The sequence below is a fragment of the Mauremys reevesii genome, linkage group 2 (genome assembly GCF_016161935.1).
Source record: "Mauremys reevesii isolate NIE-2019 linkage group 2, ASM1616193v1, whole genome shotgun sequence".
NCBI classification, from domain to species: domain Eukaryota; kingdom Metazoa; phylum Chordata; order Testudines; family Geoemydidae; genus Mauremys; species Mauremys reevesii.
Window position 1 is genome coordinate 275,570,350 of NC_052624.1, and position 25,548 is coordinate 275,595,897.

At 42.9% G+C, this 25,548-nt stretch overlaps 1 protein-coding gene across 16 annotated transcripts in view; it reads right to left on the reverse strand.

Moving 5' to 3' along the window:
• FAM135B (family with sequence similarity 135 member B) overlaps positions 1-25,548 on the reverse strand; it is a 438,555-nt gene that overhangs the window by 215,092 nt on the left and 197,915 nt on the right. For all 16 annotated transcript variants that reach the window (XR_005595027.1, XM_039527226.1, XM_039527229.1 and 13 more), the window contains one exon: positions 8,056-8,151. Coding sequence is in view for 15 of the 16 variants with exons in the window: in XM_039527226.1 (XP_039383160.1) it covers positions 8,056-8,132 (77 nt within the window). In the remaining variant the exon portion in view is untranslated. The remainder of the gene's footprint in view (positions 1-8,055; positions 8,152-25,548) is intronic.

The following is a 25,548-nucleotide window of genomic DNA, read 5'->3' on the forward strand; positions in this document are numbered from 1 at the left end:
GTAGTCCAGCCAAGAGATGACAAAGGAATGAATAACTGAGGCCAGGTCATCACTTGCCGGGAAGGGACGCGACGTTTGTGTTCTGTGCTGTGTGTTTTTATTAGTGACGGAGGTGGTGAAGAAATGCACCTTGCACTAAGAACATAAAGTTACATGGTGTGTCCTTGCCCTGGTCCTCTAAGGGCAATATTTTCCATATCCTGGCCTCGTACCATTGAGACCTATGAAAATAACATTTGAGAACATAAGAACGGCCGTACTGGGTCAGACCAAAGGTCCATCCAGCCCAGTATCCTGTCTACCGACAGTGGCCAATGCCAGGTGCCCCAGAGGGAGTGAATCTAACAGGTAATGATCAAGTGATCTCTCTCCTGCCATCCATCTCCACCCTCTGACAAACTGAGGCTAGGGACACCATTCTTACCCATCCTGGCTAATAGCCATTAATGGACTTAACCTCCATGAATTTATCCAGTTCTCTTTTAAACGCTGTTATAGTCCTAGCCTTCACAACCTCCTCAGGTAAGGAGTTCCACAAGTTGACTGTGCACTGCGTGAAGAAGAACTTCCTTTTATTTGTTTTAAATCTGCTGCCCATTAATTTCATTTGGTGGCCCCTAGTTCTTGTATTATGGGAATAAGTAAATAAATTTTCCTTATCTACTTTCTCCACATCACTCATGATTTTATATACCTCTGTCATATCCCCCCCTTAGTCTCCTCTTTTCCAAGCTGAAAAGTCCTAGCCTCTTTAATCTCTCCTCATATGGGACTCTCTCCAACCCCCTAATCATTTTAGTTGCCCTTCTCTGAACCTTTTCTAATGTCAGTATATCTTTTTTTGAGATGAGGAGACCATATCTGTACGCAGTATTCAAGATGTGGGCGTACCATCGATTTATATAAGGGCAATAATATATTTAATGATTCCTAACATCCTGTTTGCTTTTTTGACTGCCTCTGCACACTGCATGGATGTCTTCAGAGAACTATCCATGATAACTCCAAGATATTTTTCCTGATTCGTTGTAGCTAAATTAGCCCCCATCATATTATATGTATAGTTGGGGTTATTTCTTCCAATGTGCATTACTTTACATTTATCCACATTAAATTTCATTTGCCATTTTCTTGCCCAATCACTTAGTTTTGTGAGATCTTTTTGAAGTTCTTCACAATCTGCTTTGGTCTTAACTATCTTGAGCATTTTAGTATCATCTGCAAACTTTGCCACCTCACTGTTTACCCCTTTCTCCAGATCATTTATGAATAAGTTGAATAGGATTGGTCCTAGGGCTGACCCTTGGGGAACACCACTAGTTACCCTTCTCCATTCTGAGAATTTGTCATTTATTCCTACCGTTTGTTCCCTGTCTTTTAACCAGTTCTCAATCTATGAAAGGACCTTCCCTTTTATCCCATGACAGCTTAATTTACGTAAGAGCCTTTGGTGAGGGACCTTGTCAAAGGCTTTCTGGAAATCTAAGTACACTATGTCCGCTGGATCCCCCTTGTCCACATGTTTGTTGACCCCTTCAAAGAACTCTAATAGATTAGTAAGACACAATTTCCCTTTACAGAAACTATGTTGACTATTGCTCAACAGTTTATGTTTTTCTGTGTGTCTGACAATTTTATTCTTAACTATTGTTTTGACTAATTTGCCCGGTACGGACGTTAGATGTTGAACTTGTAGGAAGCTAGTGTGACAAGCAGAGGATGGGTCCAACGTGCTCAGGGTAGCCTATGTTGCTAAGGAGATGTGCTGCTGGATTCTGTCTTAAGAGCTGATGGCTTCAATGGCCAAACAGATCACACCACTGCAGTCCAGCTGGTAGGTAACATACATGCATTCTTGAGGCTAAATCATCTGCCAAGATGGGATACAGTCTCCTAGCGAGTCACGGATGAATGAGTTGCCTGTGGCTGATACTTGCCACTGTCACAGATAGATAGTGTGCTGAACGGTATGGCCCACTGGTCACACCCGGCATGGCAGTCATATTAATTATGTAAGGAGCCAGACTGCATCTTTGTATTGGGTCCTGATAACACCACCCGTCCCAAAAGAAAAAAAAATGCTTCATCATAATGCTTCTCTTTGTTTCTCAGATATTGGCCTTCAATTCTAGAAGTCAAGGTACTAATTGTGAATTAATTCAATCATTTGTCCTGACCATTCCTTTCATGTTCACTGTGTTTTAAAAATACATCAGTGTCAGAATTCCAGTATTATCAAGGCACCTGTTCACCTTTCCTGTGACCTTTGTTTCCCCCTCAGCCACTCAGAAAGTTATTTATACTGTGGATATGCCAGTATCAGGTTTGTTTTAAGTATGGAAATCCATCAAATAGGTCTTAAAACAGTTCAAGAATAAAGGTGCAGAAAGATTGCTTCTGACAGAACCAGACAAAATCAATTAATTGATCTCTAGCAGACAGGGATAATTTTATTTCCTAGTCTATTAAAGAAGATCAGAATTGGCTAGCTAATTTTACTAGAGAAATATCTGTCACCAGTCATTAAGCAGCACATGATGGAGAGAACTCGGATGGAGAAACTAAAAACTGTTTTTCCGTCTAGAAATTGCATTACTTATTACTCAGCCTTTAGAACTCCAGGATCAAACATCAGCACGAGTCTTTTGTTTCAACAAAAAGTGTTTTTTTCTCTCCACAATAGTATTTTCTACAAATCAACAACTGACCATTCATGTCTATAAATACTGATACCTATGTTTGTGCCTTTGAGTAAGAGAACATTCATATTAATTGCAAATATCTCACCAAGGAAAAACAACTTGAAGCATGTAACCTATTGATAACTGGTCCCCATTACACAAGCCTGGACCACACAAAGAATCCTGATTATTTTCTATTTAGACATTCTTGATCATCCAGGCCACTTACTGTAGTTTTGAATGTTAACCATTTATTTAGGGAACAGACAATTTTGACTACTTCATGGAATTTGATTAACAGAAGATGCCTTTGGGCTTTTATGAGGAAGGGCCTAACAGAACCCTCGTTTTGTCCTTTGGAAAATATTTTTATTTATTTAAGCTGTTGTTTCTAAAGCACTCACTGTTGGCCTAACTCTGCTCACATTGAAGCCAATGACTTTCAGAGGAGAGTTAGGCCAACACTCAGCCCTTTAGAAAATCATAAGAACAAAAGAACGGCCCATACTGGGTCAGACAAATGGTTCGTCTAGCTCAGTATCCTGTCTTCTAACAGTGACCAGTGCCAGATGCTTCAGCAGGAATGAACAGAACATGGCAATTATGGAGTGACCCATCTCTTGTCCAGTCTGAGCTCCTGGACATCGATAATTTAGGGACGCTGAGAGCATGGGGTTATATCCCAAACATCTTGGCTAATACCCATTGATGGACCTAACCTCCATTAATTTATCTGATTCTTTTCTGATCCTGCTCATACTTTTGGCCTTCACAGGATCCCTTGGCAACAAGTTTCAGAGGTTGATTATGTCTTGTGTGAAGAAGTACTTATTTATGTTTGCTTTAAACCCTGCTGCCTATTACTATCATTGGGTGACCACCAGTTCTTGCATTATGTGAAGGAGTAAACAATACTTCCTTATTCACTTTCTCCACACCACTCATGGTATAATAGACCTCTACCATATCTCCACTTAGTCATCTCTTTTTAAGATGAAAAGTCCCAGTCTTTTTAATCTTTCCTCACATGGAAATTGTTCCATACCCCTAATCATTTTTCTTGCCCTTCTCTGTAACGTTTCCAATTCTAATATATCTTTTTTGAGATGTGGTGACCACAACTGCACTCAGTATTTAAAGTGTGGGGGTACCATGGATTTATTTAGTGACATTATATTTTCTCTCTTATTCCCTATCCCTTGCCTGATTGTTCCTAACATTCTGTTAGCTTTTTTCACTGCCACTGCATATTGTGCAGATGTTTTCAGAAAACTTTCCACAATGACTCCAAGATCTCTTTCCTGAATGGTAACAGCTAATTTAGACTCCATTATTTTGTATTCATAGTTGGGATTGTGTTTTCCAGCGTGCATTAGTTTGCACTTATCAACATTGACTTCCATCTGCCATTTTGTTGCCCAGTTGTCCAGTTTAGTGAGATCCCTTTGTAATTCTTTGCAATCAGCTTTGGACTTAACTACCTTGAGCAATTTTTTTTTGGCTGCAAACTTTGCCATGTCTCTCTTCACCATCTTGTCCAGATTATTTAGGAATACAGCAGAACCTCAGAGCTATGAATGCCTCAGGAATGGAGATTGTTCATAACTCTGAAATGTTCGGAACTGTGCACAAAACATTATGGTTGTTCTTTCAAAAGTTTACAATTGACTTAACATAGCTTTGAAATTTTACTATGGAGAAGAAAAATGCTGCTTTTAACCATCTTAATTTAAATGAAACAATCACGGAAACTGTTTCCTTACCTTGTCAAATCTTTTTTTAAAAACTTTCCCATTATTTTTTTTAGTAGTTTACATTTAATACAGTCCTGTACTCTATTTGCCTTTTTTTATTTTTTGCAGAGGGGTGGGGGGGCGGTGTCTCTGCAGCTGCCTCATTGCGTACTTCCAGTTCTAAATGAGGTATGTGGTTGACTGGTCAGTTTGTAACTCTGGTGTTCTTAACTTTGAGGTTCTACTATATGTTCAATGGAACTAGTCCATACAGACCCTTGGGGGACCCTGCTATTTACCTCTCTCCATTGTGAAAACTGGCCATTTATTCTTATCCTTTGTTTCCTATCTTTTAACCAGTTACTGATCCAAGAGAGGACCTTCCTCTTACTCCATGACTGCTTATTTTGCTTAAGAGCTTTTGGTGTGGGACTTTGTCAAAGGCTTTCTGAAAGTCCACATACACTGACTCAACTGGGATTGCCCTTGTCCACGTTTGTGGATCCACTCAAATAATTTTAATAGATTGGTGAGGCAAAAGTCATGTTGACTTTTTCAATAATATATGGTGTCCATCTATGTATCTGATAATTCTGTTCTTTGCTATAGTTTCAACCAATTTACCTGGTATTGAAGTTAGGGTTACTGGCCTGTAATTGCCAGGATTGCCTCTGGATCCTTTTTAAAAAACAAATAGGCATAATATTATCTATCCTCCAGTCATCTGGCACAGAGGCTGATTTAAGTGATAGGAGTAGTTCTGCAATTTCATATTTGAGTTCCTTCAGAACTCTTGGGTGAATGCCATCTGGTCCTGGTGACTTATTACTTTTTAATTTATGAAGTTGTTCTCACACCACCTCTACTGACATCTGGGACAGCACCTCAGATACTTCACCTAAAAAGAATGGCTGTGGGAATCTCCCTCACATCTTCTGCAGTGAAGACTGATGCAAAGAATTCATTTAGCTTCTCTGCAGAAGCTGTGTGTTCCTTGAGTAACCCTTTAGCACCTCAATCTTCCAGTGGCCTCCTGGATTCTTTGGCTGGCTTCCTGCTACTAATGTACTTAATTTTTTTGCTAGCTTTTCTGTCTTCTGATAGTTGTTCTTGAAGTTCTTTTTTGGCTTGCCTAATTAAACTTTTATACTTGACTTGCCAGAGTTTATGCTCCTTTCGATTTTCCTCACGAAGATTTGAGTTCCAGTTTTCAAATGATGTATTTTTGCCTCTAACTGCCTCTTTTACTCAGTGGTTCAGCTATGGTGGCATTTTTATTTTATTTTTTTGGTCCTCTGTTTTTTTCCTTCAGGGTATAAATTTAGTCTGAGCCTCTATTATGGTATTTTTAAATAGTTTCCATGTAGCTTGCATGCATTTCTCTCTTGTGCCTATTCTTTTTAAATTTCCATTTAAATAGCTTCTTCATTTTGTGTGGTTGCCCTTTTTGAAGATAAATGCTACTGTGATGGGTTTCTTTGGTGCTTTCCCCACTACAACTATGTTAAATTTAATTACATTATGGTCTCTATTACCTGGTCGTTCAGCTCTATTCATTTCTGGACCAGATCTTGTGCTCCACTTAGGACTAAATAAAGAATTACCTCTCCCCTTGGGAGTTCCAGGACTAGCTGCTCTACAAAGCAGTCATTAATGGTGTCTAGAAATTTTAGCTCTGCATCATAGCCTGAGGGGATATGTACCGAGCCAACAGAGGGATAGTTGAAATCCCTCATTATTGGGTTTTCTATCTTTGTAAAATGCTCAAAGATTAGAGAGGCTACAATCACTGTCATCATACTGGGCAGGCAGTCGGTAGCATATTCCTACTGTAGTATTCAAGCATGGAATATCTATCCATAGAGATTCTATGGTACATTTTGATTTATTTAAGATTTTTCCTATATTTGACTGTATGCTTTCTTTCCCATACAGTGCTACTCCCCCACTAGCACAACCTACTCCGTCATTCCTAGATATTTTGTACCCCAGAATTATCATGTCCTATTGATTATCACCATTCCACCAGGTTTCTATGATGCCTATTATATCATCATCATCATCATCAAATACCCGGCATTCAAGCTCACCTATCTTAGTATTTAGATTGCAGAGAGAGCTAAAATGTACAGAACACAATAAACTCCTTGCAGATTAAAACATTTTGTGATTAAGTTGAATCAAGTCCCTTGATTAAAAGGCATGTTTGCTCTCTTCCTAATAGTTAGATTTGGTATAATCAAGGCTGTTTTCGAGAATAAGGGCTCTAAACATTGCCCAGAGAACAATGTATAGAATGAAGAGATGGAGCTGCTTTAAGTTCAGTGGAGCTATGCTGATACTCAACTGGTGCCTATCTGGTCCTCATTTCTCAAGAGTGCATAACTTGGCAGGGAAAAAAAAAGTGTATTATTGGTTCAAATCTAAAATAAGTATCTATTCAAGAGTGATTTGTGTTTTAGTTTTAATCAGCACCTACTGCTATAGATCATATGACCTTCATGCTACCTTGACCATTTCAAGGGTTTCATAGGAAACATTTTCATGGGTTCACTGAACATTTCATCATAGTAAGAAAATTTATATTCCATTTTCCGGTGGAGGCAGCTCTGAGTAGCTAAACTATCCCACAGCTGGAGCAGTTTCACAGTTCAGGTAACACTATCAGTTATCGGCATATCCAAGTCATCTGCCATTCACTGACATGGGGGTTGGGTGGGGGTTGCAGCTAGGTAGAGGGCATTTCTGAGTCAGTATATAAAAACTCACTGACAAAAATAAAATATCCCAGCAGACCCGCAATAGAATAGTCAATTAGCAACAAAGTGCACACCCTCAGGGCTGTCTGAACCTATCCAGTTCCACTGGCAACCTTGAGCAGATCTTCAATATAGGTCCCTGGCCCTGATGAAAGAAATCACAAAATACACCTGTGATCTAATCATAGCCACTAGAAGCCCAGTCACCATGCAATCTTTAGAAGAGGCTACCACCATTTAGTAGCCACATATTTGCCATGCCTCTACCACCAGGCAAGGTCCAGGGGAAAAGTTAAATAAGTTTACTGGAAGTTGCCCTTCTTCTGAAGCATTGATTTTAAAACCACAGTGGGCTTATAATACATGGAGATTAATAGAACCAAAGATTCTAAATATTAGATACAGGATGTAACAAATACTCAGTGTTCCAATTCTAAATGTGAATTAGTAGAATTCCATTAAATTCCATTATAGGAAAATAGAGCAATTACATTTATGACTCCAGTGTGAGCATTATTTAACATGAAGCAGGAAGGAAAAGTCACGGAGCACAACTGTCATTCATGTTGGAAGATCAGAGCTAACCCAGGAGAGGTAAAGTCATCACTGGGCCTAAACTTAAGCAGCTGGTTAAATCCATTTGATCTAGTTTTATAAACACATTGTTTTAATGATTCAGGCAGTCAGACTTTACAGATAAGTGGAAATAACATGCTTCCAGCTTCCTTGACTGTGAGGAAAGACTAATGAACCCCTCCCCCCCCACCGGATTACATGAAGTATAACTGCATTAGCAGGAAGCAACATATTTCAGAGTCTAGGTCCTTTCCATAAATGGGCATTATACAAGCAGCTAAAAACTAATGGAAGCTCCAAACTCACCCTCTCTGGAAGAGATCCACATTGTGGAATTTGTGTAGTTCCACAGAAAACTCGACCGTTCCCTGTACCTCAGACATGATCTTTTCAGGTCATCACCTAAATGACACACAAACAGGTATTTTAAACATGCCGAACAGTTTGCTTAATAACAAATTCACTTATGTTCCTACATCTTGCTTCAGCACTTTGGGCTTCATCCATGACCCAGTGAACTCAATGGGAGTCTTTATACTGACTTCAGTGGACTCTGTTCAGGCTTTTTATTGATAAGATCCCTATCCAAGTCATGATTGTGAGTCATAAAAGACAAAGACAGCCTGAGGGTGCAGCAATAATGCTACATTAGGCTATATCATAATCATTGAAATGTACATAGTATCCTTCAGCCTAGAACTTCTGAGTGCTATTCCTGGGGGGAAAAGAGATGTTGTTATACCCATTTTAGAGAATGGAAAATTCAGTCTGCAGCCAAACACCACAGCGGTACAGAGTTCTCTTGCTCCTATCCCCTGTGCCCACTCCCACCAAGGCACTTATCAAAGACAAGGAAGGGAGGTTTCACATGGAACAGAACTAACTCGAGAAAAAAATGAATGGCAGGGATTGCCACGTAAGCTCTTTGAGGCAGGAAAATTAGTCTGTATCACAGATGTCACAGACAAGATTGCGACAGGACCCCCAGGGTGCAGCCTGGGATTGTGCCCCCTTAACTCTCTCCGGGCTGGGCTGTATTTCACAATGCCTTGCTAGTGACCAGCAGCAAACCCCTCCAGGTGCGGTGATCACTCAACACAACTGCCTGTGGAGCCCCACACCCAGCTAGATGCATAAATGCTCCCAGAGTCACTCATGAATCACCCAGAGAAAGGCACCAGAACCAAATCCCCCCAGCTTCCAGCATGGTACCTCAGGAATATACTGTCCTGCACTGCTCAAGACGAGCAGTGCGGATTTATTAATTGGTTCACCACTTCATCAATGGAAAGTGGGCCCACACCAGCCTTTGCAAACCTGACCAGATTACCAAACACTTCAGGCAAACTCACTGGTAAAGATAAACAGTTAAACAAATGTATTGACTACCAAAGATAAAATTTAAGTGATATTAAGTGTTAGGCAAAAAGTCAGAGTTAGTTACCAAAAGAAAAGAAAATATAAGCACACAGTCTAAACTCTCAACCCTATTAGACTGGCCAACATCTAGATTAAGCTGTTTTTCTCACCCCACTGGATACTGCAGGCCTTAATAGACAGGTTTGTTCCTTAAACCTGGGCCAATTTCCTTTGTTGAAGGCTTGTCTTCTTCTCAGTGTCTTAGTTGCTTGCAGCGTAGGTGGGGACAGGAGAAGGGCCCAGTATGTGTCCTCTCTGTCTGTTTTATACCCTCAGTCCACGTGCTCGGAAACACAAGTCCAGGCATGTCTGGGGGGCATTGCTGAGTCTCCAGGTAAAGTTGAGCAATTCCCCTGGTGTGGCCTCATGCAGGTGAGTCATTGCATTGTAGCTCCCTTGCTGGAGAATGGCTGTTGATGGGCTGATTGATACCCTGCCTGAGTGTTGGTTACTTTCCCTGCTGTTGCTTCTGGGGGGCCAATATCTGGCTGATTCCTCAACTTACAGCATGTTTTAGTGACAACCATTCAACACAATTCTCATAACTTTATATGAATTACTGATACACATATATGGATAGAGAAATGACTTTCAGCAGATCATGACCTTTCCCCTAATACATGCAAGATCACAATTATATATAAATGAGGAATATGGGGGTTCCAGGACACTCCCCCCAGGTATAGAATGTCACAAATACGGCCCCCAGATTTGTTTACTTCACACATACACAGTGGTCTTAGGTAGAGGAGCAGAGTGTAAGTGCAGAGAAGGATGTCTCATGAGCATCAGTCTCAGCGTAGATAGCTGTCTACTGTACATGACGGGGGAGGTGGGAAAGTGTGCCTGACGTTCTGGTGCCATGGAGTAGTAGTGGGTGCATTGGCAGGCTTTCCATTTAGCATCCAAAGGGACCAGGGCTGCTGGAACAATTTGTATGGTGGGGAGTGCCCAGAGCCATTGATCCAAACTGTAAACCCTGTATATGATGGAAACCACTTCAAGCCAGGGGGAGCAGCAGCACCCAGCACCCTCAGTTCATGCACCTAAAAGAGGGCCTCTAGGTTGGAATTCTGCCCAGCTTCTGCAATAGGGGAGACTGACAAGAGCTACAAGTAGGCAATTTATATTGTATATAAATAAAATAATCGCCAAACTTTCCATTTTTTTTAATATATACCCCCAAGGTAAGTAAACGAATGTATCAGTCAAGTCAGTGTTATGTCATAATGATTTCCAGTAAAATTCACGAGCAGTGAAGGTAAACTCAGTGTGACGCTCTGGCAGAGCTAATGTAATTTGTACCTTACCTAGCTTTCTAAAATTGTAACAAGAATGGCCCACCCTCATTTTACTCTTGATAAAGCCCTCGGTAGGACGGACGTAAAAGCTATGTTTGTCAAAGATACTTCAATGGAGGGCACCAATAGCACAAACAATCGACCCAGAGAAGAGCTGAAGTCACATAGCTTGAAGAAAACGAATAAATGTTCAAAAGTGACCAATGATTTTGGGTGCTGCACCTGACTTAGCCTTAAAGGAACCCAATTTTCAAAACACGATGAAAATAAGGTGCTTAAAGTTGGGCACTCAAAAAATAGAGGCACCCATACTCACTAATCACTCGGTACAATTTAAGCCAAAATATATCACAGGGTAGTTAGTTAAACGAGCATTACCTAAAAGTAGAGTAGCTACCTGGCCCATTGTGCTGTTACCAAGGGCTGACGTATGATATCAGTATTTGCAGTACTATAGAGAATATTGCCAATATTGAAGATAGGTCACATATTTCAATAAGATGATCAGCGAGTTTTAGGGAATGCCCCTGGGCACCTCTCTGTTGGACAGCACCTTGAGTGCTTTTAAGCTAAGCACTACATGCCACACTAACATTTTGGAACAAAAATAAAGCAGGCACAAGACAACCCAGCTGGTGACGTGACATGGGGGACAGACCTGCCAATGGCAGCACTCCGTCATTAGTGAGGCTGCCACTGATCAGTCCTAGCACCTCTGAGTTTGGATTGGCTGGTGGAGTATTGCCCATAAAGAGAGCACTGGAAAGAAGTAGGCCTCTCTCTGCTACGCCCCAAAAGGTTGTAAGTATCCCACACTCGCTCCCTGAGGGTAGGTCTGCACTGCAGAGATAACTATATTCGAGTTACTCCTCCCAAGTTAGCCTCACTTTAGTGAGAGAGGCCACACTGTGAAATAATACTACAACTGCTGCATGCACACTAGCATTGCATTCACTCATGAGTGGTGCTAAGACTTCTGGGGCCACACCCCGTGTTTCTCTGTACTGCAGTAAATTGAGATGCTCTGTGAATTCATTCCTACTGAACTGCAGAAGAACTTCTGTTCTTTCTGGGCACACAGGGGAATTGTGGGAAGGCCCAGGAGCACTCAGGTGGGAGCTAGTCTGCACTCAGACATTGTACTCAAATGAGTGTTAGCCTATACAACTCCCCAGCCCTTAGGCCTGCAAACTCAAGTTAAAAGCACCATGACACTTGAGTTAAGGGCTTGCATGTGTGGACAAGACTCAAGTTCGGGGCATCACTCAAATTATTAGCTGAATTCACTCTTCATTGAAGACATAGCTTTAGAGAGTAATGGCTATGGAGGATAAGCTGGATCAGTTACATTTCAAGGTCTATGGTTCACTGGTCTCAGCAAGTTCCACTTGACATTTCAGGCAACTGCACTGGTTGTGCTGTGCTGGCAAAAACTACACAACACAGGAGCCTAGGTTGCCATGGTTTTATTAATGTATGATCTATTTAATTATAGGTTCACAAATCTGGGCAATTTGTCCTGCCCACAGGGGTTAGAGTCCCCTTCATGCTGTTAAAACTGAGTGGATGAGGACAGGAGTGGGGTCTCCCACGCTGGAAATCTGGACATCTTCGGCAAATGACAGCATGTCCTAATCTGTATGGTAGATGAATATGCATGATCTCATTTGCATTTTAAAAGGAACACTTGCTGTTATTTTATTTTGCTGTTGCTGGACCAGGTTGCCTTTGAGGACTGGTGGTGTTTGTTTAAGTTATGATAAAGTTGTAATCATTTGGCCAAAATATGATGCTTGTGTTCATGCTCATCGGCCCTTGCCATGTGCAATGTTTAGTAGCTGGCTGTCTGGGCTAGCTACTAAGTTCTATTACTTATTTTGGTAGTACAGCTGATTGAGCTATATGCATTGATAAAATGGTTATTTGGTACATACATAGGTAAACACAGAGATAAACTAAAGAAATCATAATTGCAGCAACCATGATTCAGAGGAAATATATTGCGTGTCACTGAGGACAGAATCTGGCCCAGTAGCATTACTGTATTATAGAGGGCAATAATCCTAAGGGCTGGATGCCACAGTCCTCACAGGACTTTTAAGAACCGCATTAGCTTGATGGCGCTAATCACACTAGTGAGGGCTGCAGGATCTGGCCCCTACTTTGATTTACTTTCAGAAGCTATTCTACAACAACATAAAACGTGTTTACCTCCCCCAGCAGATTATAAATCTGCCCTGCGTTCTGTATGTATTCTTGGCCAAAAAAAGAAATAAGCCAGACATTTCGTCAGTGCTTTGGCCATACTTGTCTGATTCCATCACAGGATTCATCAGAAAGTCGGGGACAAAAGAGCAAAATAAAAACACCTTCCCAGAGAAAGCAATGACTCATAAACCTAGAAGCATTCGTTTAGGGCAAAGTTCAAAGAAGAGAACCCAGCTGTGTTCATCAGGAAGCACAGCACATCTTAGACGTGAGTCTCCATAATACATTCCCTGCTATTTCTACATTTAGAACAAACTATTTTGTTATGGGTTCCCTGGGAAGCTGATATTTGCAAGATGAGGGAGGGAATTTAAGTTTTTCTAAAAGCTACAATTGTGTTTATAAAAAAATAGTCATGATAAAACTGCATTTCTCTCTTCTCCATACATATCTGCTCTTAGCATAGATATCAATAAAGTCAGCGACACAGGAGCAAAATAATAAACAGCCTCTGAAAAACAGGGCAATCGTGACTCAAACTCAGAAACCGTCAGTTAGGATAAAGTGTTGGGGGAAGGTGAAAACAGATTAAATGTCTTTTCTTTTTAGAGAAACAAGGTGAGATGGCTGAGGTAATATCCTTTATTGGACCAACCTCTGTTGGTGAGAGAGAGAAACTTTCGAGCTTACACAGAGATGTTCTTCAGGTCCAGGCAATCTACTCAGTGTGTCACAACTAAATACAAGGTAGAACAGATCGTTTCGCATAAATAGCTAACATATTTCAAGGGACCATTCAAGGTGAAGTAAAATTTTCTTTTAAATTCCTTTTAGTTTTTCTATCATTTGCCTTTTCTCAAGTGAAATGGGTCCCAGGAGACCCTAGAGTCACTACTGAATCAAGATGCCCCAAAAGCAGGTGAGTTATTTTGATTCAGAGCAATCACAGAGGCCAGTCAGCACTTCTGTTGCACATCATCCTCATGTCCATGAACCCATGGGCATCATTAGTACAGTGGAGGTAGAGCCTTTATTATATTAGTGGCATATATTAATCACCTTTAAATTATGTCAGCCATGTTATTTTAGTTCCAAGATTTTGAATACAACAAGGTATAACATAGCCACATTTTAGTATTTGAATAAGGACAACGAACGGTAGAGTACTCAGGGCACATGGTAATACCTGCCCTATCTGAATGATAAAGAATAGCAATACCAGGCCTTGCAATTATTATTAGATGAATAGTTGAAAAATAACCTACAAAATACCCGTAAAAAAAAAGAAAGAGGAGCATGGCCTCCATATAGCTCCAGAATTTGGGTTTTCTGGACTGCAGTGTATTGACCCAGTTTTGAATTTAGCCAGGACACAAGAGTCAGCCACTTTTTTTTTAAATGGCCACAACTATTCAGGATTTAAATTTGATGTGTCCTCTGAAAAACACAGCATCTGCAGCTACATTGTGCCCTTCAATATTCTGCACTGACTTGAAAGTATCGAGGATTAATCTTGTAGGTCTTCCATTGATATATTTTCCTGTTTAGGTTGTGGAATGTAATGGGATCACAGCACAAGACGGGATAGCTGCAGGTAACTGTTCCTATTGTTTTGTAAAAGTTCCAGCCTGCAACATGCCTTGGAATTATTTCTTTACGTTGCAGGGCAGGATGGATGGATGGATGGATGGACAGATACAAATTAATTCAAGGCACATGACCTTATCCTGCCATATAATCCACAAAACATGCTTGTTTCTTTCACAAGTATAACAGTTGTGACAGAGTCCAGCCAGATGGATACAGGAGAGTGTTAGAAGGAAGATACATTAGTCCCAGATTAAATAGATCTCTTTTCCCTGGGTAAGGTAACAGGGACAGTTCCAGAACAAGCAGGAACTTGCTGGAACCAATTAAGGCAGGTAGGCTTATTAGGACACCTGGAGCCAATTGAGAAGAAACTGCTAGAATCAATTAAGACAGGCTGGCTAATCAGGGGACCTGAGTTTAAAGAGGACCTCACTTCAGTTTGTAGTGTGCATGCGAGGAGTTGGGAGCAAGAGGCATTAGGAGCTGAGAGTGGGAAGGCTGGAGGATTGAAGAGTACAAGCACTAATAAGACACCAGGAAAAAGGTCCTGTGGTGAGCATAATGAAGTTGTTGGGAGGAGGCCATGGGGAAGTAGCCCAGGGAGTTGTAGCTGTCGCACAGCTGTTACAGGAGGCACTCTAGACAGCTGCAGTCCACAGGGCCCTGGGCTGGAACCCGGAGTAGAGGGCGGGCCCGGGTTCCCCCCAAACCTCCCAACTCCTGATCAGACACAGGAGGAACTGACCTGGACTGTGGGTTCTACCAGAGGGGAAGGTCTCTGGGCTGTTCCCTGACCCACATGGTAAATCTCTGAGGTGAAGAAATCCGCCAATAAGCGCAGGACCCACCAAGATAGAGGAGGAACTTTGTCACACAGTTTAATTGTTAAACATTGTTTGTTTCTATTCTCTGACGAGCCAACACACTTAAGATAACAGTCATATTTCAAAACTTTTCAAGTCTACTGTTCTGCATTCCTGGGAAATCAAAATTGGTTCCTTCATCAGCCATATCAAACCTATTTAAAAAAAAAACAGCACAAAAAAGTGAGTAATTTTCCCAATGCTTGTTGATTTCTATTATAGAAAATAAAGTTGGCGATGTAGGAGTAAAACAACAAACATCCCTTAAGAAAAGGGAAATAGTGATTCAAAACCCAAGAAAGATACTGAATTAAAAAGTATTCAAGAAAGGATCCAACTCAATTATAGCTGTTGACATTTTCACAGTTATATTTTTGCGTCCATATTTTACCTTTTCCCAACCCACTTGGGATCCACAAAATCCCAAACTCATGATTTAGGTCAAGGGTTCTCAATTTGCTCCACGTCATTACTCTACAAGAAGTTCTGGGATAATACGCGTACACCTGCATCTAGCAATAAAGTGTGATCATGACTTTCTGAAACCTATTGGTGATCTCTAAAGTGAGAGCCCATTACTTAGATTATCCTCCGAGATTAGCAAATCCAAGGCTATTCAGTTGAGTGGTAAATCTCCAAAGAAAACCCAAGTTCTGTCAGAGGTTTTGGTAGGTCAATACTGAACAGTTCCAGAACTAACATCAGCTGTCATTGTCAGGAACTCATTGAAAATATGCATATGGAGACAGTCAAGCTTGAGGAAGCAAGCCAGTTGGGGAGAACCACAGTAACACCACCAGGGGTGGATGAAATGGCTCCACCACAAGGAGGAAGCTGGCTGCTGGCGACTTCTGGATGCAGACAGTGCTCCACACCTGCTCCCAACCCACCGTCCATAAAGATAAAGAAACTGGTATGCTGCCCTGGCAATGAGGGATGAGGAATCTACCCCAAAAGGTGTAGGAAGAGATGCCACATACCCCCAAGGCTAGGAGGCTCATGGACACCACTCAGAGTAAATGAAGGGTCGTGGTGGTCTATGACTCCTTTCTAAAGGAGACAGAGGCATCTTTTAGGTATGGTGCATGTGTGGGGCCTATTATAGAGACACTGAGAAAGGATTGCCGAGGATCATCTGGCTCTCTGACTACTAAACCCATGCTGCTCATCCACATGGGCATTAATGATACTTCAAGTTATGACCCTGAACCAATCAGATGTGACTAGGGGGCTCTAGGAGAGAGGGTGAGAGTTGGGGCATAGGTGGTGTTCTCATCAATACTTCCAGTCAAGGGTAGTGGCCCATGCAGAGGCAGACATCTTGGAGATGAATGCATGGCTGTGTGGACAGATGATCACATAACTCACACAACTGGAATATTGGTATAAAAGAGTACACCTTGTTCAGGAAGGAAAAGCAGCAGAAAAAAGGGAGGAGGTGTTGCTTTGTACATCAAAGATGTATACACTTGCACTGAGATTGAGATAGAAGTGGGAGGCAGATCTGTTGAAGGTTTGGGTAAAGATAAAAGGGGTAAAAACAAGCATGATGTCACGGTAAGGGTCTACTATAGGCCACCTAACCAGGAAGAAGAGGCAGATGAGGTTTCTTCTTAAAGATTCAGAAATGATTTAGAGAGTGGCATGGAAAATACATTTATAACGTTTGTGGATAATAGGAAGCTGAAGGCACTGAAAGCGCTTTGGAGGACAGAATTAGAATTCAAAATGATCTTGACAAACTGGAGAAGTTGTCTGAAATAGATAGGTTGAAATTCCATCAGGCAAATGCAAAGTACTTCACTTAGGAATAATCAGTTGCACAAATACAATGGGAAATGAATGCCTAGGAAGGAGTATTTCAGAAAAAAAATCTGGGAGACATGGTGGATCACAAACTAAATACGAGTCAGCAATGTAACAGTGTTGCAAAAAATAAAAGCAATCATTCTGGAATGCATTAGCAGGAATGTTGTAAGCACAATACAAGCAGTAATTCTTCCATTCTGCTCAGCACTCATAAGGCCTCAACTGGAGTGCTGTGTCCAGTTCTGAACGCCACACTTCGGGAAAGGTGTGGGCTAACTGGAAAAAACAGAGAGCAACTAAAATCATTAAAGGTCTAGAAAACATAATCTACCAAAAAAATGGGTTTGTTTAGTCTGGAGAAGAGAAGACTGAAGAGGGGGACATCATAAAAGTTTTCAAGTATGCAAAAGGCAGCTATAAAGAGGAGGGTGATAAATTGTTCTCTTTATCCACTGAGGACATGCCAAGAAATAATGGGCTTAAATTGCAGCAAGGGAGATTTAGGAAAATTTAGGTCAGAGAGATAAGGTGGGTGAGGTAAAAGACAAGCTTTCGACCTGAAGAAGGCCAAAAGCTTGTCTCTCTCACCAAGAAGTTAGTCCATTACCAGATATTACCTCATTCACCTTGTGTCTCTAATCTCCTAGGATCCATACGGCTACAGCAAACACTGCATATATAAATTTAGGTCAGATAATTTGACAAAGAATGAATGCCAGCCCCAATTAGCCTCACTCAGCATGCTCATTTCATGCAGCAGTCTTGAAATCAACTCAGCATCTGCTTATAGTAAATAATATTAAGTTGCTGCGGCTACTGCCTGCAAAACGGAAAGGCAGGGAAAATGCAGAAAGGTGAGGAGGTGGTAGAATATAAGGAGAAAAGTGGTAACAGACCTTCATCTGTACTGTCACATGATTCTCTTCTTTTTGGCCTGCCACATATCCCTCCCTTCTGACTCTCCAAAAAGAAAGAAAGAAATTGCTCTTACAACAAGTCCCAAAGCATCTTTGTGCATAGTTACAGTTAAAAATCATTGGCCTGATTTTCACTGCAGCTGAGCACCCACTGAGCCCAGATCTTCAGTTATGTCATGTCTCTTCCTTACAGTTCCCCTGCAGTAAAGGGATCCTTTTCTGGTACGCCCCTGGACAGTTTTAGGACCAGAGCTGGGCAAATAACTTTTTTTTTTTTTGGTTTGCTAACAGCTCTGAGAAGTAAAAAACAAAACAAATATGCTGGGTCAAACAAAATGTTTTACCTTACTCAAGGTAAACATGCTTTTGTTTAAATGTTGAGTTTTCGAATTTTTTGAAATAAAATTAAAATTCTTTGCAAAACAGAGTCATTTTGAATCAAAAATTGCAACGTGTCATTTCAGAATTTTTTAAAATGAAACGTTTTGATTTTTTTTTAACCTAAACAATTCAGCGAAATCGACACAAATTTGTGAATTGTTTCAGTTTAGTGCAATCTGCATTCATTTCTGAACATAAAGTCCATCAACAAGAGTCATGCATTCATTTGCAGCACATTTTAGACACTATTAAATGGTCAGAATTTGCCAACAGTCCTCACACCTTCCCATCTAAGATTAAGCATCTCCTTATTTGGGAAAATGCCATTCTCTCCATGTTTCCTTGTACTCCCCATCTGTTTCACCCGCCTGTCTTATACTGAGCTTGTAATCTCTTTGAAGCAGGAGCTCTCTTTTTATTCTGTGTTTGTACAGCACCTAGCACAATGTGGTCCTGGTCCATGACTTGTGCTCCTAGGTGCTATCACATATAATAATAATTATTATTAATTACAATGTATAATTATTATTATCATCATCATCATCATCATCTGTAGTGACTATATGGGCAATCGCTGGAAAACAGTTTTCCTTGGCACTATATTAACTGCATTTCCATTTGCAGTCTTGAAAAATTCCATGGCATATTTAAAGAGAAAGTTACTTACCTTATAGTAATGTGGCTTTTTGATGTATGGTCCCCCTACAAACCCAGAGCTGGAGAATTTTGAACGTGGTGTCTGTTGGTCGACACATGCACCCTTGCTTATCTTGTGCCTCGGACCAAGAAGATAAAGGGGAGGGTGGACCTCTCCAGTTCCTTCTCTACCAGGAACGAAAAGACCACCCAAAGCTGAGGGGGAGGAGAGTGGGTCATGGAAAACGGAGGGACCACACATCTGGAAGAACTCCTGGTTACTATAGAGTAATGTACTCTTCTTCTTCAAGTGCTGGTCCCAATGTGTAGTACTCAAGTAGGAGGAGGATGTGTGGCTTGGACACTGGTATATCACACCACCAGATTGCGATCCAGTACTGGGGAGCCCCAGACTTATGGCCTTTCTTGTCATGTCTCTGAGACTTAGTACATGCTACATTCTCTTGGGCTGAGCTTAGAGACTTGCTCTGTTTAGGCAGGACTGAATTAGACTTCTTCAAAGTGGATTTGGAGGAGGATTTACTCTCATGCTTATGAAATTTCTCCTAGCTTTCCCACCAAGTCCCCACTGAATGCTCTGTGGCAGTAGATGCCCTTGTTTCTGAGTTGGGCAGGAGGTGCACTCCTTGCTGAATCAGGCCAATGTAGCAGGGGAGAGGGGGAAATACCCCAGGCTGGGTCCAACTGCGATCTCGTGGCCTCTGTTGGGTGCTTCCTAAGGCAAGGTTCCCGCACTTCCCAGGCACGGTGGGGGAACGAATGGCAGATACTGCACCTTGCCACTCTGTGGACTTACCCAAGTCAGTACAAGCAGCGTTAGTGGTCATCGCTGAAGTAGAAGGAGCATGAGCAGCAGGCACAAATTTTGAAGCCCTGAGTCCTGCGTATAGTCCAGTAACCAAACAGGATATGGGGGCGCTCCCCAGCTTGGAATGGTAACTAACTAAACTAACTGACTAACCCAAAACTATTAGATAAAACTTTCAACTCCAAAAACTTCTAAAGCTATTTAGCAATAAATGAATAGAGCTGAAGCTTCATGTGGCGGTGAGAAGGAACTGGAGAGGTGGTCAGTCTGCCTTGCCCTTTATCTTCTTGGTCTGAGGCATGGGGTTAGCCAGCGCGCATGTGAGGACCAAGAGATGCTGTTTTCAAAATTCTCCATCTCCGGGCACATGGAGCGCATGCATACCCATAAGGACCAGTACTTGAAGAAGAACAAGGGGTTTTTAAACATGATGCCTTTGTCAAACATCAAGCTGAGTAATGACACATTTTGCCAGGCTAAATTCACTCTAGAGTTTCACTTAGACAAGGTATTCTGTTTCACTTGCTTTCCAAAACTGCTGACATTAAATGTCATATTGCTGTGCTTTGAGTACCTTCCGGATAATCCAAGCAAAAGTTCACGAAAGTCTGTTGATGTGATGTGCCTAAACTGCCTCAAAATATTTTCATTGAAAGAAGTATCCACTGGATTCTAAACACCTATGGGACAAATTCTGGTCTCACTTTCACCAACTTCAAAGGGGTTATATAGGTTGGTAAGGGCAGAATGTGGTGTATATATTCAATATCAGTGCTGTGTGTATACGAATGAAAAAAAGAATCCCCAAACTCTATCCAGGTATGAGCCTACGATACCTTGGCTTTGCTGCTGTGGATGTAGCCATCCAACCAATGTAAGGGAACAAAAAATTAATAAATCAAGACCTATTCTGACAAATGTGCTGGCATCGCTAGTGATGCTCATTTACATACATACACACACACACACCCACCACAATTTATATATAGTCTCTCTCACACACACACACACACACTTAATAGGCCAGGCTCGTGGCATTCCAACCACACTTGGCACACTGTAGCCTAGCACTGATCAGGACCTTCCCTGCAATTGCGGCTTTGGGCTGCATTTGGGCACCAGAAAGTGTCTCTGCTCCCCAATCTCCTGTGCTCCTAGTGACTCCCCTGAGCAGCCCAGTCAGCAGGGGAGGAGGAGGCTGCCTAATTCAAATACAGAGGGCAGGGCAGATAAGGACCTAGAACTAAAGGCTGTCTGGGTTGGGTGAGAAACCAGGGTTGGCTGGGCAAGGAGACTGGAACTAGGAGACAAGGAGGGAAATGGTGGGGGGGAGAATGATGGACTGGGAGGAAACAGATAGGACTAGAAGCCAAGAGTGAAAGACTGGGACCCAGCTGGGCAGATGGAGGTGGAGGAGAGGAGTATGAAGAGCCAGTCTGTGGGTGGATAATTGGGCTGGGCTAGGTATGGAGATTAGGATGAGGAGCTGGTGGGGACACTGAAATGGGATGAGGAGCCTGAAGAGGAAGACTGGGACGGAAAGCCAATGGGATTAAGGAACATGGGCAGGGAATACAACTGGAATCCAAGAAGGAAGAAAAGAGATTAGATGAGGAAGGACCTAAGACCAGCAAGGAGGGTGTGGATAAAGAGACTATGACGGCTGGGCCAGGAGACTAGTACTAGGATGATGAACCAAGGGTGGGGAAGAGACAGGACTGGGGGAGGGGGAGGGGGCAGAAAGAGTCAAATTTTGGGGACATAGGAAGAAAATTCTGTGGCCAATAGAGAAAACTCACATCCAGAGCCTGGCATAGAACCCAAGATTCGTGAGTCTCACCATTCTTCTGCTGTGAGCAAATACTCTATCTGTGAAACCCTCTGTAAAGTGTCCCATTCCCCTGTAGTGCTGGTCCACATAGCGCATGACAACGTACTATTGCTGTCTGCCATTTGAGCTAATAACTGCAGTCCCTGTGGCATGATGCCACGTGGACTGTTTTTTCAGTTTCCTTTTTTAAAAGCTTAAGAAATTACACAGAGAAACCTATGTGGAAAGAACATTAAGGAAGCAAAGTCTAGCACTCAAGTCAAGTTAGAAACTGTCAATATCAAGGTTGCCAGTGTCACAATAAAATTGCCCCTCCCCTCCATAGGGTGCCCTGGGTAAGCACCAGCATTGCATATTGCTAATGCTTTGAGATGCACTGGAAAGAATTTCGGGGAGGGTTGAAGTTGTGGGTGTGGAGTGACATATTTCTTTGCAGGTTGCGAGAGGCCGAGGGGAGAGGAAGAGAGAAGAGAATGGGTTAACTCAATGCTCCAGCTAGGTCTGAAGAAAAAACGCTGACTCCAGCCCAAGGCACGGCACACAACCGACTCTCGGCTACCTGCCAAGAAAGACGGGGGCCTGGATTCCAACCCCGACCAGCCATGAGAAAGAAGGATTCAGCTGAACAGACCTGCAGGGGCTGCAAAAATGAGTGAGACGACGAAGGCCAGGAGGGGGAAAAACAGAGTCTGGCGTCCCTGAAGCCGGTGTGTTTTGAGAAATCTGAGGACGCTGCAGAAAGCTGGTTTGGACTGGTACAAAAAGCACAGGGGACAGAGGTCCCTGAACAAAATGCCCCCAAAGACTCCAGGACTTAAAACCCTCCTGAGAGGTGAAGCAAGTCGGAGATCAACAGCGGACCCCAGACGGCCTGTGCACAGGACAGAACTGCCATCCACCTCTTCCCCCACTTCTTCGTACGTTACACCCAGGCTTGGCAGCACGTGTGAGAGTATGAAAGTGGGTTAGGGCTTGGGGCACTAACACTTTCTTCCTTCCTCTGAGTGACGTGAGGAACCCCCAGCACTCTCTGCTGTTATTGTATTAATAAAGCTTTAAAACTCAGTCACTTGGTGTGCTCCGTCATCTCCTCCTCTAACGATCCTGTGTCCTCAGCCTGATCACCTGATGCCTCAGGCAGATTGGTAACAGAAATCTGTCACAAGTGCATCCTTAATTCTCCCCCCCCCCATGCATATATGCATGATGGTCTTTAATTACATGATCTCACACAAACATTTTCCCCACAGGATAAACCTGCTGTGGGGGTGAATTAGGGCTGCACAGTGAGGGAGATTGTGTGGAAGACCCATTTAATTTCTTGCAGAAACTGGAAGGTTTGTAGTGACCGAGGCAGGGGACTGCAGGAAGTTAAAGCACCAGGTCATGGTTATGGTAGTTGAATACTGTGTTAAGAGAACTGAATTATCTCGCAGCTCCTCCCATCTCTTAACTTTTGAGTGCTTGACTTTGCAACCTTAATAACGTTCTTTTCACGTGTGCGCGTGAGCATGCGTACTAGATCTCATTCTCACAGGGACAAAGTCTGTAACTCTTTATTACAGGGTGTGATGTTTCTGACTATGTTCCTTTACAGCCAATGAGACTTCTCACGCTAGCAAGCCCTGTGTCAAGTAGTGCTTGCAGAATTGGGCCCAAAGACTACACTCCATCAAGCAATACTATGCTGTCTTTCTCCGAGTAAGAATCAGACCACTCGATGAGTGGTCAGCTATGGTGGTTAGGATTAGTGCTACTGCTATTTATTGTTACCCTATCCTCCTTCCCCATCTGCCCATTGGTTTCATCCACCTGGTTTGTCTCATCTTTTTTTATGGGGGAAGGACTGTTATTTATTTTGTTTGTAAAAGCAGCTGGTGCAACTGGGAGATCTGATTAGGTGCTATTGGAATATAAATACTATTAGTATGTGCAGAACAAAAAGAGAATAAAGTAGGTAAACTGAGAAATTTTAGGTTCCTAAATTGGTAATAAAATGTAAACTAAAAATCCCTGAAAATGAAGTTAAAATACTCTCAGTGCCTGTGATCTTTGACATACCGTTTTGTGTGGAATGGCATTCCCCACTGCAGGGACTGGAAACAATTCACAGGCATGATGGGACACGCTTCCATCCCACTACTTAAAAGGCTAACGAGCATTCTTGCACTAAGGCAGCCTCCGTTAGGCACACTTACCAAATGTGTTCCACCTGGGGAAGCGAAGCCTCAAAAGAGGAAGCCTGCACACAACTGTGGGGGAGTTTTTCCCAGGAGGAGGGAGGATGCCAGGGTCTGCTCCTTAGCTCCGGGAGCAAGGGGATCTCAGCCTGAGGCTGTTGCTAACCCTTCCATTCACCCTTCAGTTTAGTGCAGACTGGCACTACCCGATTGATATGAGCAAAAGCCCCGAAGGGCTGCTTCCAGCTAGCGACCTATGAAGTGCCACCAGGGAATGGAGACAGGTAGGGTGACCATAGTTCCCGAAGGGAAACGGGACTCCATGTGGGACAGGCCCAAGCCAATCACCTGAGGTCCCCTCCCACAGGGCTCGCCTGAGCCCCACCCCTCCCCCACAAGGGGCTGGCCCAAGCCCCTCTCCCCACGCCCGGGGCAGGCAGGGCTTGGGCGAGCAACGGTACACATACGAGATAAAGTAACCATATTTCTCAAAGGCTGGGGCTGGCATCGCTGCTCACTCGGTCCCTGCGTGCCCCCCACCTGAATCCTGCCTCCCCTCCCCCTGCAAGGCTGGCATCACCGCTCATCTCCCCGCACCTCACTTCTTTAACAGCACTTGTTGCACTTCCTCTTGCGAACTGATCAAGTTGCCAAGAGCAAATGGGACAAATACCCACTTCCCCCCCCCGCAAAAAAAAAAATAAATAAAAAAAAACCCACACTCGGGATGGCCGGGATAGGGCTTAAAAAACAGGACTGTCCTGGCCAAAACGGGACGTCTGGTAACCCTAGAGACCAGGGAACTATAAACTGGACTCTTAAAAGCAGGGCTTTGGAGCTGTACTCCAGCTCCAGGCAAAAACCTGCAGCTCCACTGCTCCGGAGCTGCTCCACGCTCCGCTCCAAAGACCTGCTTAAAAAGACCCTGGGAGTGAGCTGACCTCCCACTAGGGATTGGAAAATTGCCCAGGAGTGGGGAACTCCCATGGGGGCCCATAAGCAAGAAATTCAAAGATGCGACTGAGCCCAAACGAAGGGTCAGATGACTACAACAGGCTCGCTGTCATTATGATGGGATTGGTTCTTTGGGCAGGCAGTGGTTTCAGAATGACGCAAGTACAAGCAATAAAATGTGCAGAGCCATAATCAGATTGGTCGACATGTGTTCAAAGTGCTGGGGACTAAACTGACACACAACCGCACCAGATTTTGGCATGCAGCCAGAGGCAAATCAAATGGCTCACAAACAAAATGGAAGTCTGATGCTTATGTTGCTTGGTATGTCTTGATCTTCCACTTCCAAGGGAGTTGCAGTTAGGCCTAGGGCCAAGGTCTTGCAGTGAAGCAGACTGATCTAACCAGGCTTTGTGGAGTCTGTTCAAAACAAGAATTTCCCCTGGTCAGAGCTGAAACTGCAAGTTAACCCAGCACCTAAATGAATTTCAACAAAAGGATGAAGTTGAGCTTCAGTCTTGCAGACTGTGTGCCAGGCAAAAAGGCAGTTTCTTAGGCCTGGTCTACACGGTGTGTGTGTGTGTAGGGGGGGAAATCGATTTAAGCTACGCAACTTCGGCTATGAGAACAGCGTAGCTGAAGTCGATGTATCTTAGATCGAATTAAAATTACTTACTTTGTGTCCTCGTGGCGCGGCGCAGCTCCCCCGTCGACTTTGCTTCCGCCTCTCGCGCTGCTGGAGTTCAGCAGTCGACAGGAGAGCGATAGGGGATCGATTTATTGCATCTACACTACATGCGATAATCGATCCCCGATAGATCGATTGCTACCTGCGGATCCAGCGGGTAGTGTAGACGTACCCTTACATTAATACTTCCTCC